At 38.4% G+C, this 15,068-nt stretch overlaps 1 protein-coding gene across 3 annotated transcripts in view; it reads right to left on the reverse strand.

The window, feature by feature from the left end:
* STRN (striatin) overlaps window positions 1–15,068 on the reverse strand; it is a 53,928-nt gene that overhangs the window by 26,089 nt on the left and 12,771 nt on the right. For 2 of the 3 annotated variants that reach the window (XM_083604269.1, XM_083604270.1), the window contains exons 3-8: window positions 12,898–12,971; window positions 11,804–11,882; window positions 10,596–10,763; window positions 4,960–5,095; window positions 4,410–4,545; window positions 518–628 (exon numbers count right to left, since the gene is read on the reverse strand). In XM_083604269.1, coding sequence (XP_083460395.1) covers window positions 518–628; window positions 4,410–4,545; window positions 4,960–5,095; window positions 10,596–10,763; window positions 11,804–11,882; window positions 12,898–12,971 — 704 coding nt within the window. The remainder of the gene's footprint in view (window positions 1–517; window positions 629–4,409; window positions 4,546–4,959; window positions 5,096–10,595; window positions 10,764–11,803; window positions 11,883–12,897; window positions 12,972–15,068) is intronic. The other variant, XM_083604271.1, reaches the window with a different exon arrangement.

Raw genomic sequence — 15,068 nt, forward strand, 5'->3', positions numbered from 1 at the left:
ACATGGAAATAGCTGAATGGTTCTCCTGATCCAAGTTGCATTGCCCACTGTAAATGACAGGGTGTGCGCACAGACTAAACTAACTTCAAAAATTAGATGGAATGATTAGCAATCATTTACTGAAGCATTAAGTTCTGCACAAAGATTCCCAGAAATACAAACCAGGAGAGATCACACAATCAACTACAGCCTCTATGGTCTCTAAGTCAAGCAAAAATTGGTTGGTTTGGACAAACCTTAACAAGAAGTGTTTTATGGTAGCCAAAAATTAAATATTAATATTTTAAAAGCATCCCCCCCGATACTTTATCCAACTGGATAAAAGCAATGACCCCAACATCTCTGGATTTTAAGTATCATTAATTTCCACCCCTGGTAACTGTGAACAGGAAAGCAGTCAGGAGCAGCAAAGTAAAAGAGTAAGTAGTTTGAGGAAAACATTGAAAGAAAGATAGTATTGGTGAAGTGAAAAGAGGCAGGAATTTATGAATTTTAAGGTGCAATGTTTTCCACTTACTCTTCACCCCCTTTTTCCCCTTGCGCTCCTTTTTGTATTGTTCCTTCAGTTTGGTTATTACTCCCTGGTCCACATTCCAGGCTTCAGGCATGAGACACTGGTCTTCCTTTTCTAGACAAAGTAAAACAAATGAAACATCCTCTTTATGTCATTTATTTATTTGATACTGAAGAAGGCAGCAGCTGCTGATCTATAAGTAATTTATTTATTTTGCACTGAAGGCGGCAGAGGTTGCTGATGTATACATTTGGGGTTTTTTTAAGGCAACAATAAACAGTGCTGCAGTTGAAGGCCAAACAGTATGTGCTTCTTTTCACATGTTCACCTTATTCATATGGTGAGGAAGAGGGAGTGTTGTTTAGCAGAGCAACAGGAGAAGAGCCCTGAACCCTTCCCCACTCAATGCCATGCCTTCCCTCAGTGTTGTTCCAGCTCCTTTTCTCTGTTCTCAGCTCACTGCTGTTATCAGAGTCAGAAATAGGATAAAAGCTGCTGGAGCAACTGATTGCAGACAGATAAAGCATAAGTGGGGAAAGAGTTCAGCGCTCCCCTTGCTGCACAGCTTGTACTGTTAAAAGTAAGATCCACCCACCCCTCTCCGCTTTATAAGTGGACTGAGCCAAAATATGAATGCTGGCTCCACCACAGCTCAATTGAGCCTAAGTGCCATTCTATTTCACTTCTTCAGAAGTCTTCAAAAAGGTAATTGGGGGTTGGTGTTAGCAATAGCCAGTTTCTGATCCCAACCCTTTATTCATTCTGAGTGAAAATACTTCATTTTTAATGTAATTGGTAATTACTTCAAACATTTCCCCTTTCAGTCTTCACTGTCTATGTTACTTGAGTCTTTGAATACCTACTTACTTTTGACTGGGTTTCTCTTATGTTGCGCAACATAGATAAAAATAAATTACTAAAATTCTTTAGTAAGAAAACGGGCACACCGCTGTATTAGATAGTAACAGAAACAGTAAATCTAGGTATTATTCTTCAATGCAGATGTGTCTCCTTTCAATAATGGTGTTCAAGAGCTGTAAGAATAACCTGGTCTCATTCATACAGTTCAAATTATGACATTTTACACCAGCTATAGATAGCAGAAGGCACACAACCCAGAGGTCCTTAGGTTCCACAAACCACACTTTACACCAAGGCTGAATCTTAGGCTGCATCAAAATGACAAGCACCCCCCCAACTAGTGTAACATGAGAAAGCAAGTGGAATGAAGGTACTTTAAGCCCAGGGGTATCATCTAATAATAGGTTCATTTAATAACTGATTTGGAGACTGCCACATTACTGATCCTGCAAGTCAATTCAGAGTAGCAAAGTCTACCACAGGACTTGGCACATTTTCATATGCCATGCTGGTGTCGCATAAGCCAAGTGAGCATGCTTAACACTTGCAAAGGATTCCATCTGAAAGCACACTTAAAGGTACGTTCTGTAATGACATGTAACACAGCGTTTTGGGAACTGTTTTCCAAGCGCAGGCTGAACTTCAGAAGAATTTTGCAACTTGCCATCTGCTTATACAAGAGTGTCTGTATTACAATGAAGCCAACATGGAGCATTGTAACATCATCATCAACATCATCATCATCATTATTAAAATTTCTATACCGCCCTTCACCCAAGGATCACAGGGGAGTTTACAATATAAAAACACAAAAATGCATAACATAGTAACAAAAACTAATACACCCCCCAATTATTATTATTCTTTACTCTCATCAGCAAGAAGCCAATAAAAAGGTACAGATTGTTTGTGTTTCACGTCCCTGGTGCCAACCACCTGACTGTGTTCATGTCAGGTGCACAACACTGCTGCTACCTCTGCAGATCTTATGAAATGGCATTCCACCTGTTGTTACCTTTTTGGGAGGTTCACAAGGAGAAGGGAGTTGCTATAATTACACATAACCCCAGATATTGTGTAGAAATGGCATTCTGACTTGTCCTAACGTGTTTTTACCTCTGGTTATACATCACCTGTGATAACACATTAAAAAATTCATTCAAGTGGCTTTTTGAAAAGTAACCTATTCCAGTGTTTTGTTTTGTTTTTAAAGTCTGTTTGTCACATGAGGCAAATCTTGCTCTAATAAACTCTATAGATTACTCAGATGTTTTCTTTCTTCCATTTCTGAATACTGATGCACAACAGTATCCAGCTCTCAGATTTCTCGTTCATAGCACATGGATACTTACCTAGGATTAAGCCCCACAGAATTTGGTGGGACTTCCTCCAGGTAAAGCATGCATGTGATTGGGCTGCCAGAGTCAGTGGAGCATAAGGTATGATGGATTCAACCTATGCCATTTGAACAGGTGTGGGAGAAAGAAAAACAAAACATAGCCAGATGTGGACAGGATGGAGCAGAGGAAGTTCAGCAAATGGCGGTTACAAAATCCAAAGGCTGGGAAACTAAGCAAAAAGTGATCGTCAGGAAGCAAGTAGCTAATAAAGTGGGAATAGATGCAGAGTTTACAACAACAATGCCGGATAAGAAGGACCAACCAATCATGATTGCAACAGAAACTGGCTAAGAGTGAAGTAACTGGAGTATCAGCCAGGGAGGAGAGCTCCCAAGTAAAGGAACATCTCTCTCTCTCTCTCTCTCTCTCTCTCTCTCTCTCTCTCTCACACACACACACACACACACACACACACAGCCCCAGAGGGAACAGTAAATATGGATAGGTATGAGTTTATAAAGGATTACAAGAATATCTGCAGGAAATGGGTTAGTATGATGGACCCTTCAGAAACAGATTGTAAAGGCAAAGGCACCATTTCAATCCCGTTTCGAATTATTTGTATTTGGCTACTCTGGAAGAAGTGAAATGCCATCAAGGATGCCATCAAGGAAGTGCCAAGTAAAAATAATGTATATAACAACTGACATGTAAGGAGATAGGAGACAGATATTCTGCATTTTAGACACCTGCTGAAAACTTCTCTGTTTACTCTGGTCTTCCCCAGTTGTATTTTGAGTTTGCTACAATTTACAATAGAAGCTAAATTACGCTTCATAGTTTTTATTTGATTGATCTTATATTATTTATTCTTATGTCCTCTTGTTCACCACTCACAGATATTCTATATTAAGCATTTTATACATTCTTAAAAATAAATCTTGGTCTGGTAGGCAAAGGGAGTGCAGAGAATGAAAGTGAACCCAACATGCAAAACTGGCTTCAGAAGGAATAGGAAGCCCCGACACTGCATGCCAGACTCCCATCTGGCCACTTTGCCCTGACACAGGCTCACATTGTCTGCCATTTCATTCTATTTTTTTACTCTACCATTTCACTACCTGAAGTCATGAAGCTAATGCCAAAGCAGACTCTGTGGGGCTTATTCTGGCCCAAGGGCTTTAATGCCAAGAAGTATCAAGAAGTGGAGGTGGTTTATGTCTTGGTTGTTCTCTTATGTAACGAGATTGAACCAAGTGTTGTTTCCTTCTTGGCCAACCAATGAAACACATAAAGTCATGACAGGCACATGAGCTACAACGTTCTCCTACTGGGTTACCTCTACAGCCAGTTTCCGTAGCATTGCATGGCTAAAGCACTGTATCTTTCATGTTCCTAAGGAGTCTGAAGGTTTTGTATGATGTTTTAGTGGCATCCCCAAAGAATAGCCAATTTCCTTACAGAACAGAGTTTTAAAAGTTACATCTTACAACTAACTCAAACTATTCATAGAAAATGATAACTTCAATAAAATTATTCTATCTAGATAAAATACAAAGGTGGGGAGGATCTGGCAGGGCTTGTGTCACCCCAGAGCTACAGCAGCATATCCTCAACAATATTACAACTGCTACATTTTTTTTGCATTTAACCAAGTTCCTGCATTTCTGAAGAATTCCTTTTTACTTCCTTACCCCAGTCTGTGCCGTCTCCTGAACTTCTTGACTCTCCATCTCCTTCATCGGATGTAGCCAAGAAATCAAACTCCTTCAAGGCCTCTTCAGTATCTCGGTCTTCACTGCTATCTGATAGCACCCTTTTCCTCACAATCTATGAAGGACAGAAAATGAAATGAAACACTTGTGTCTGTATTATTTCTACATATCCCTGCACTCTAGGGGGGGCGGGGACACAGAAGAGAAGACTATATACATCACTGTTCGCTTTAAATCTAACTTAAATACTAATATACTATATAATCTTTAGAACACTAGGGAATTTAATCTAATTTAATCAAAGCCGTGTGTAAATTGTAGAGGAGGAGGCCAAGCTAGGCTTCTTTTAATTGGACAGGAGGCAGCAATACAGTACTAGAATACTATTTATCAGACCGACTTGCAAAAATGTGCCACAATTAAATCCTTGCATTTGCTCACACATAAGGATTGGAATATATGCCATATCATGATTTTTAAGATCCCATCACTGAAAGTCTTGTTCTATGATTAAGAGTTCTCAGCCCACCGTTGAAGTGTCCATGATTGTTCTCTCTCTTCCATCAATATCATCATCTTCGTCCTCATCACTAAATTCTGCTGCAGCATTTTCAAGGAATTTAAATGTCTCTAGCAGCGAAGCAGAGTCTGTCAAATCTGGTTTCCTAGATAAAAATTAAAATAGCAGCAAAGGGTTATTTTGTCTGTTTTTCTCTCTTCATTATGTTTAACAAAGCCAAACACACATAAAAAATATAGGGAAAATGATATAATTCTCCAATGGATCTGCAATTTCTTTTTAATATATAAATGTTCTTATTTATTTTCATAATAAAACCAAACATTTACAACAATATAAAATTTGGCATCCATGTCATTATACACAGCATTGGTTTGAAAGAGTTTTATCATTAGTCCACGCGATCTCTCTCTGTGTGCTACTGGAACTTCAGTTTCACATTCATAAATGTATATTGCGGTGCACGACAAAAACTAGAATGAGTCTCATGGCACCATCAGGACTAAAAAAAATGACAGTACACACTCTTTTATAGACTACAGTCCACTCCATTCAATGCACAAAGCATAACTCTCAGTTTGAAGATATACACACACAAGCAAAGGGGAAAACTGTAAATGTTTTGAGTTAAATTACAATGAAATATAAAATGTATATTCTGATAATTCAATTAGAACTTAAATGTATGCAAAATATGCAATGATACTTCACCAGCAACTGGTTGATTACTCAACAATGCTAAGATGCTTCCATTAATGTGTTTCATTACGACTTAACTCCAGCTTTCCCTATTTTCTTTTACACATGTGTGTGTATGTGTGTACATACATACACATACACACTCCTCTGTCTATTTAGGATTGCAATTCAAGAAACTGGAAGTTCACAAAAGCTTGTGACATAACGAATTTGTTAGTCTTGAATGTACCATAAACAGCTATTCCTATGAAAAATGACAACGAAGGGGCCTTTTATTGCATTCTGGGCTGGATCCAGAGATTGCGTGAGCAGAGTCCCCTGGTGTCCCTAATCATGTGCTCAGGAAGTTAGAATCCCCTCTTCCTCTTTCTGTGAATGGCAGCCTCCACTGGATTGCCAGCTCATCCATTTGCAGAAGGCTACCTCTTGATCCAAACTCTTTAAATTTATTTACCACGCTTCGTTTAACATGGACTCCACTTGAGCAAACACTTTGAAAAGTGAAAATTTGAAATTATCCACTTTTAGAAGAAAACGCACACACAGCACCACAAGCAGCACTACTTTTGAAAATGAGCATATATGAATCCACATTTCAACAGACTAGCCAACCACTACTGATCAGCAATATCACAATTCTCACATTGATACCTGAAATTGTCTTCTTTTGTCTTGAGATTAGAAAGCAACGTCTTCACTGATATAGTTAGATGCTTAAACCTCCAGTTTCTAGATTACTACTTGGGACAGTGGTGGGGGAGTTTGTTTGTTTGTTTTGAAAAAAAGAAGAAGCAACTTGCTGGATTTCAAGATTCTCAACACAAGGTGAGGGGGACCTTCTTGGACAAGAATAAAATAAATGAAGCCGCAACTGCAGCTCCCCAAACACCTAGCTTTACTGATACTTTCTTCAGGTTTTCCTAAATAAACTAATTGCTGTTTTCTTCATTCACTTAGTAACTATTAAATACATTTTCTCTTATCCAGATAGTTGTATTGTTTCTTTTTCTGCAACTATGAAGAAAGTTGAGAATAAAACACTGCTGGATCCAGAGTTTGTTATTTTGTTCTTAAATGTGCACAGTTTCCAGCTACAAGCCTCTCTTATTTAACCCATCACTTGATTCCGATTACTAGTTAAACACTAAAATGAGAGAGGATTCATTATTATTTCTACACTGCATTTTCATTTAAAATATAGCTTCAAGCATACTAGGAGGCTGTGTGGGTAACCAAGGCAGTTGCAAACAAGCAATTTTTCATTATGCAACAAAAGGCAGTAAAACAAGGAAAACGGGCCAGGTCATAATTAATGCCATGTCAGTCAGGGTATAGAAAAATGTAAAGGAAAGTTAGCAAGGCTACAATTTTTTAAATTTGAAATTTCAAGAAAAAATCCCATGCATGTTTGTCAATATATTAATAAGGCCAATAGTGCAATCCTATGCTCAAAAGTGCGTAAGATTGCAGCCTAAGTGTCTCAAAAGTTCTGGAAACATACATTCAGATTTAACTGTAAGCCACCCAGAGAACTTTGCTATTGTGTGTCCTATAAATGTCATAAAACACGTTGCCTTCTGTGGCTAACTAGCACCATATTGTAGAAACGTTACAGTATAACCTTTTTCAGAGATGTATGAATATTTCTGCATGTGGTGGCAGAAAATAATTAAAATAGCTGCCTGCTCCTAAGTCATGTCTGCTTGGAATCTACGAATTGGATATAATATTTAAATGGGATTTATGCACATGCAACCCTACACACATAATTTTAGGGGTAAGGCTAATGCCAATGAGGCCCACATACATTTGAAGTTGAGTTTAGGTAAAGATATCTATGTGAACATGAGGCAGTCCAGGGAAGTGATAGGTGCACACAAAGTGATCCTATTCTCCACTTTATGCAGACTGTACACACTGGCAGGTATGCATAAATGGTGGACATGAAGCAACAGTAATCACACTAACACTGTTAAAGCGAAAATTTTGCTAAAGAAATGATATTCACTGTCCCATACAAGTCTCAAGTGATGAACACATTCTGAATTCTTTTATACACACTGCCCAACAAATTATGCAAATATCACATTGATTAATGCAAAATTCTTTTTAAAATGCAGTTACAGTTTACTGCCCAGATAAATAGAAATATCACAATGTGCAGAATCTTAATATTGAAAATCAGATAACATCACACAGAAAAATCCAAGAAGTATCATAAGGTTTATCTTTTAAAAGTCATAATCACATGACATGCACACTTATTCTTCTATTACATACGTTACACAGAAAAGGGCTTGTTACATCTTTTCTATACACCTTCCTTAGGTCTTATCTGAATTTTTTAAAAAAGGATTTCAATTCTATAGTTTCTTTGTCTGATGAAGACTTGAGGTGGAGAGTAGAGACAGCAGAATAGCAGAATCCCTAAAACATCAGAAAGGGCGCAAATGTGGAAGAGACTCGGATTCAGCTACTACTTTTATTATTTATTTATTATTATAAGCCTAAGTGCTCATTAATATTCCCAATAATGCTATGAACAAGAGCACCCCTTCTGGCATTCGGCAAATCAACTTTGTGATGTCACACAGTCAAATCTAATTGTCGCATGATGTCATCACTAAGACCATTCCATGTGAGATCAGGAAACATGATCTTCACTTTGAATTGGCTTTCTGACGCTGTAATGCAGCTAAATCTGATTGGCTAAGTGATGTCATCACATTTACAACATGATTCTTGACTGGCTTTTGGTCAGTCCCAGAAACATCAAGTGGCAGTAATAAGGAAAAAAAGCACCAAAATATCAATATAGAACCCTAATGTTCTGCTCAAAGAAAGTGGCTTTCCCACTTCCTCCTGCCTGTGCAGCATCTTGTGACCTCAGAGCACACTTCATATTGTACAAGAATCTGCAGCTACTGGCCAGGGTGGGCGAGATCAGCAGAAACCTATGTCACTCCTTGGGCAACTGGAAGTGTTTTCAGCTCATGCAAGTTGTTTTGTTTTAGCTGAAACACAGGCAGCAAATAACAGCAGAAGTCTGGAACCAGGCCTTCAGAGTGGTGGCACCTACCCTTTGAAACTGCCTCCCGTTACACAACAGAGAGGCACCATCTCTATCATCTTTTGAAGACCTTCCTTTTTCAAGGTTTTAATCCCAGTCTGTATCAGATCTGAAATTGTTTTTATATACAGAATTTGTTTTTAATTAGTTTCATTGTTGAAGTTCTCATTGTGAAGTGTTCTGACATATTTTATGGGAAGTGATTCATAAACAGAATCAATCAGATAAATGAAAATAATATATGCAAGCTAGTGCTTGGGCATGTTAGTATGAACTGGAAAATACTGGCACAACCCTAATCTTAAAATGTAAGCTTAAAAAAAAAATCAGTCTCAGCTTTCTAGAACAGACAACTTTAAAACTAACATTACTATTACTGCAAGATCCTTTAACAAGTTCTGATAGTTGTGTACATTCAGCTTTACCATGAACCTCTTGGAAGGAATTCCAAGTTGGAGTTGAGTCAACTAACAACTTTTATCAATTATAAAACTCAATTTGCAAGACAGTTGAAAGGCGCTTTTCATGAAAAAAGAAGAAGTAAAGCATTTATTGCTTGAAAAACACCTTAAACATATTTCCCGATAAGATTTACAAATGTTTACAACAATGCTTCAAAGTCAATTTGAAAATCAGAAATGTTACATGGGCTGGGCTTTATTAATGCACACTGTGCCTCAGATAGCAGAACAATGCAGTTCCCCCAACTTTTTACTTAACTTGCAAAGGAAAAGGTAACATCATTAAACTAAAGAAGCAGGTATTAAAATGAGAACTAACTGGTACCCCACGCAAGGCTACACCCGGTTTCATTTGTTTTTCTTCTACCAAATATGTTAATGACAAAGTGCATCTTTTACATCCACGGCAAACACTGGAAATCCTAGATGTTAATACAAAGGTTAATTATTTTAGTGTCCCCTGCTGAGTTCAGTCATGCTGAGCTGTGGTACTTATCTTTTATAGCACCAGTGTGCTGATCTGAAGTAGTGAACCATTTCTTTCAGTAAACATTATGAAACATGTGTGAGTAAGATTATAACTGTCAAACTATCAAGATAATGTTTCCACTGATGGATTCAATATCTTCCAGGATACATCCCAAGTCCACATGATGCTCTTGAGTGCAAAAGTTTTCACTGGGATCTGTACATTAGCAAATACATTGACTTGCATAAAATTTTCCATGGACAGAACAAGTAGTTCATCTTCAAGGAAGCATTACGACATTTTTACATCACCTTAGAAAGCAGAAGATTTTTAAAAAATGCTCTTGAAAATGTTTTCTTGTCTTTTGTTATTTATCCTTGCTGATTTAGAACTTAAGAACACACTCTTATCAACAGAGTTGTCACTAAAGAAAAATAAAGAATTCCACAGGAGTGGAAACCCCTGAACCCAAAGTTCATATGAACAATTTAAGTCTTTTCTCCCTCCAGTTTCCATCCAAATCTGCTCTAAGCCATCAGCAAAATTACTAACATACATTATGAAAGTACAGTCAATTGTTGTGTTTACAGTTTGGGATGCAAGGGGAATGTTACATCTCAGGACATGACACTTCTTTCAAGACTTGCATAATATCTGCTTAGAAGAACAGGCTACTCACAAACCTAACAATGTCCTAAATTGAGCTTGATGTAACCTACTAGAGTACTTTAAAAAAAAAAAGGAGTCCACTAATTTTCCTAGACTAAGCAAATTTAGTTGCTTAGCTTACAAGGAACAGAATGAAAAATTCAGCAAATATACACACAAAGTTGAAATGTAATAAACTGGTGCAGTATATGACACCACTGGAAAATTTACTTAAGTACATTACGTTCAAAAGCATAATTTGTACCACTGGAAGCATCCCACTGTCAAAAGCACTTACCCAATCATCACCTTTTCTTTAATCTCAGCATCTGTGCCATTCACCATTGATTCTTGGTTTTTGTCATTTTCCCTGTCTGGACCATCACCTGAGAGACCCAGTAAAGTTCGTACCCGCTTTGACTTCACATCCAGTATGGTGTCAGTGTATCCCACCTCTTGCAGATATCTGTATATATAGAAACCATGTCAATTGCTCGTGAGCTGTCAGCAAAGATGTTACAGTCAATCGCCACAATCCACCCAGAATCAACCAATAGATTGTGGTAAGAAGAAGAATGTAGCTGTGTGCTGACACAACAGGCTTACAAATCTTCTTGTGCCAGTTTCAGAGGGGATTGTCTCTTGCAGTACCAGTCTCTACAGTCCCCAAGAAAGGCAAAGAGCTCTGCTGTCTGCATATACACAATACTTTATTCATTATACTTGCCAAAAGAAACCAAAGTTCTCCGTGCATTTTCAACCCATTTTTTCCCCATACAGTTACTTTTCTATAGGCAACTCTTTATAAGAAATTTTCCACAATCAAAACCAATGCCTTACCAAAGCGTTCTTGGCCATTAGGCAAGTTTATAAGAATTTGTGTTCTCTCAACTGTCTAGTCTACCAAACAGCATTTCCTTCTAGCTTCCCTTCTCACATGAATACTGCCTTACAATAAAGTCAGAAATTGATTAAATTTGCTTTTAATCTTTTTGCAATCCTTAAACTTTTGAACAAAAAGGTTTCAAACATTGTTGCAATGACCACAAAGAATAAATATTGTCATGCTTCGGAATTCCCTCACCTGTCACCCAGCCCTGCTGGTCAGTTCCAGTAAACTCAAGGCTCTTGGTGAAAGGAGTTCCAGTTCTCTCAATCTAGAACCAGAAGTTCCAAACGGGAACACTTAACATGGGGTTTTCAAGTGGGGAGGAGTGGAAGGAGCAGCCTTCCATAGCCAATCCTTATTGCTATCAGGACAGCCCAGAACTAATTTAAGAACCATCCATCAAGTGTGACACGCTTTAACCCCACCCTATTTTTCTCATCACAAGCTATTCAAGTTTTAATCAATACCTCATCCTGCCTTCGTTATAATTTTGCTATCTATCCTCAGGGAAGAAGCATAGCTCAGCAGGAGAGCATGTGTTTTGTCTGGAAAAAGGTCCAAGGTTCAGTCCCAGATAGGAAAGACCCTCATCTGAAACCCGTTTTTAGGTCACTTACTGTCTGAGCAGCTGTCGTCCTTGTTTCCATATTAGCTGACTAGTTGGCTGTGACTGAACTTCAGTTTCGTTCCCTTCATCTGAAATATTAAAACCAATATAGTTTTGAAACCTGCTTTTCTTAAGCAGTCTTGTGCATTACAGCATGCTTTAAAAAATAAAATAGTTACACTCTTACTTATTTACATCTATAGAATATTGCACATTTAATTCCTATACAGTGGTACCTCGGGTTACATATGCTTCAGGTTACATGCGCTTCAGGTTACAGACTCTGCTAACTCAGAAATAGTACCTCGGGTTAAGAACTTTGCTTCAGGATGAGAACAGAAATCGCGCAGAAGTGGCACGGCAGCAGAGGGGGCCCCATTAGCTAAAGTGGTGCTTCAGGTTAAGAACAGTTTCAGGTTAAGAAAAGACCTCTGGAACGAATTAAGTACTTAACCCGAGGTACCACTGTATATCTGTGTTTTTGCAATGACCTATACAGCACAGGAGAACAAATGCAAACTGTACATAAGAATTCAGAACAGGAACATAAAAAGTTGTGATAAGTTTAACAACTGTATACCTTCTCCACCTAGTCACAGTTTCACGCTTCCTCAAAAAGAGAAAGAAACCAAGTTGCTTTGGGTAATGAGGAAATTTTGAAGCAATGGGTGCATATGCAGCATGCCAGCACAGGACAATACTTAGCTACTAAGTATTTTCCTAATGTAACTTTCCTTAAATCTCCCACTAAGGACAGAAGGACCAGCAAACTGTTTGTTAAGAGAGCACAAGAATTAAAACCAACAATAAGCATCCTCCTTAACATCGTTTTATTTATTATGGGTCTGGCAGCATACAGGTGGTTTCATTTTAAGTCAAGGGGACAACAGCTATGAAGGCTAAGGTTAAATTTAGACAGACTTAATTGGAGAGAGAGGGAGATTTGCACGTGAAGAGGCAGAGGATGTGCAGGGCCAGTAGTCACACCCAACCCCTCAAAGCCTTCTATTACATACATATCAGACTAAGTCAATACATTTCACAAAACGGCAGCTTTTTCTCTTTTGCCCAGTCTCGTTTTCCTTTACACAAATCAATCCTTACCTGAATCATAGTTAGGAGGCTTCATGTCTCCCTGATTCAGCTCTGTGCCATATTTTAACTTGTGGTATTTAGCTCTATAAAGGAAAAGAAAAGGAGTAAATTAGTGTGTGAAAATGCTACCTGTCCTTTAGAAAGAGGACATGAAAATATTTTGCTCCCACTTGTTTCTTGCGTGTAAAATACATGCATTTTTCCTAGAAATGCCTTCTCTAAATCATTCTTTTTTAAACATCAGAAGCATTATGAGCCTTTGCTGTTGTTTTTTTGTCATTCATATATACTTGACATATGAATTACTAACAATGGGCAAATTAATCTCACAAGGCCGGCTCCTACTGAAAGGACCAGTTTAGTTTGCCAAACCTGCAATCTAAAGACCTGAAAAATCCAATCCAGCTGTGCTTACCAAGTCTGCCAAACATGCAGGAGTTGCTGCCAAACCAAGAGGCATAAACAAGCAACGCTGCCAGGAAAAGCACTGAGGCAGGAGCTCTCTCAAGGAGAAGGTTCTAATCTCGCACTGACCAGAAACATAACCCAAAAGGCCTACATATAAATATGGGAATTGGTTTTTTTTTTAGTACAGTATAGTTCTTAAGGTATGAAAGTGAGTGAGACTGATTGTGGGCATCTATGACATCTAAAAAGATGGGTGTCTTTTAAGTGTTATTGTTACATTTTAATCTCCTGACAATGTTAGCACTGAAATACACGAGAGCAGCTTTGAAATGTACTAGAACAGCTATAGTACTGCAACTTGCTGGAGCATCCTGGGAGCAGTGCTCTGCTCACAGAAACTCTGGATCCAACACAATGCATAAGAATTTATCAATGTGTTACTCACAAGACCAACAACATAGGCCAGAATCCAAAGAGCCATGCAGCTACTTCTGTGCTCTCATGGAAAGTGAACTTTTAAATTAAACAGTTCCCTCTAATGGAACTTGAAAATTACAGAGGAAGTTTATGACAGCATCACAATCTTCAGCTCCAAGTCAACATTTCTATTTGGTTAGCTCAAGTCCACAGGCTTGCTGAAAGTAGCTCTTTGGGTCACAAATTATAAAGTGTTTTTTTTAAAAAAAAACCAAACCACTTCTACAAATTGTGTCCTTTATGCATCTTCAAAATATTCAGTAAAAGCAGTCACCCTAAATGACCCCATAAGAACTGGCCAATTTGAGAGTTCACACAAGCAATTTATGTTTCCTGCCTGGAGACCATCTGAACATAACTGCTAACTGTTTGTCTATCACAGAGGTGATGCCAGTTTCAGTTTGGCGGTAATCATAAAGCAGCAATTCTGGATATAAATGGGAATATAAACAATAAACTAAACCTAAACTAAGCTATATTAGAGTATTCTGGGTTTAGGCATTAGAAAAGATAGAACACCAGTACCAAAGCTTGCATTTTCCTTGATCGCTGCAACTCAAAGTTTTCCACAACACAGAGATAGACCAGTCACCTAACGATCCTGCAAAAGGCAGAACTAGCCAACATCCTGGAAAATAGTGGGAGACAGGTGTTCAAATCTCCATTCATCCATGAAGCTCAGTAGGTGGCCTTGGCTAACTCTCAGCAGCTCCTACTTCAAAGGGTCGTGATGAGGGGGAAAAGTGTCCCCCTCTAAGCAGCCAAGTAAGCTTCTCCCAATGGTTATAGGGTTCTGTTGAATAGGGTAGACTATGGCACGACAAACTGTGGAAGGAAGTGGGTATCTGAAAACTGGACGGAGCACATTATGAAAGCTTCTGTGAGGCGGACATTTCTCTGAATCCAGCCCTAGTATCTGGGAAGGAAGCAAAGTGCTCCACACTGGGCAAAAGATTCCTGCACTGAAGGAGGTTGGACTCGATATCCCTTGTGGTCCCTTCCAACTCTACGGTCTCTATGACTCTATTTTTTTCTGAGTTATTTCTCACATCACCTGACAGCTTGTGTGCTTTTTGAAGCCTTTTCTGGACTAGTAATTTTTTAAAAGTCTAATTATGCCCCAGGTCTTTTCCCAAACACAGTTCAGCTGCAAGTCAGCAATGAGCAGCTCAACTGACATCAATATAGCAGTTCAATTGATTTATTCTGATACAGGATGCACATTTGTCAACACTGTCTTATAAACAAGTGCACTGGTCAGCTGTCTGGCTTAAATGCACATTAGTAATTTATTT

Source organism: Podarcis filfolensis (assembly GCF_964270895.1).
Source record: "Podarcis filfolensis genome assembly, chromosome: 3".
Taxonomy (NCBI): Eukaryota; Metazoa; Chordata; class Lepidosauria; order Squamata; family Lacertidae; genus Podarcis; species Podarcis filfolensis.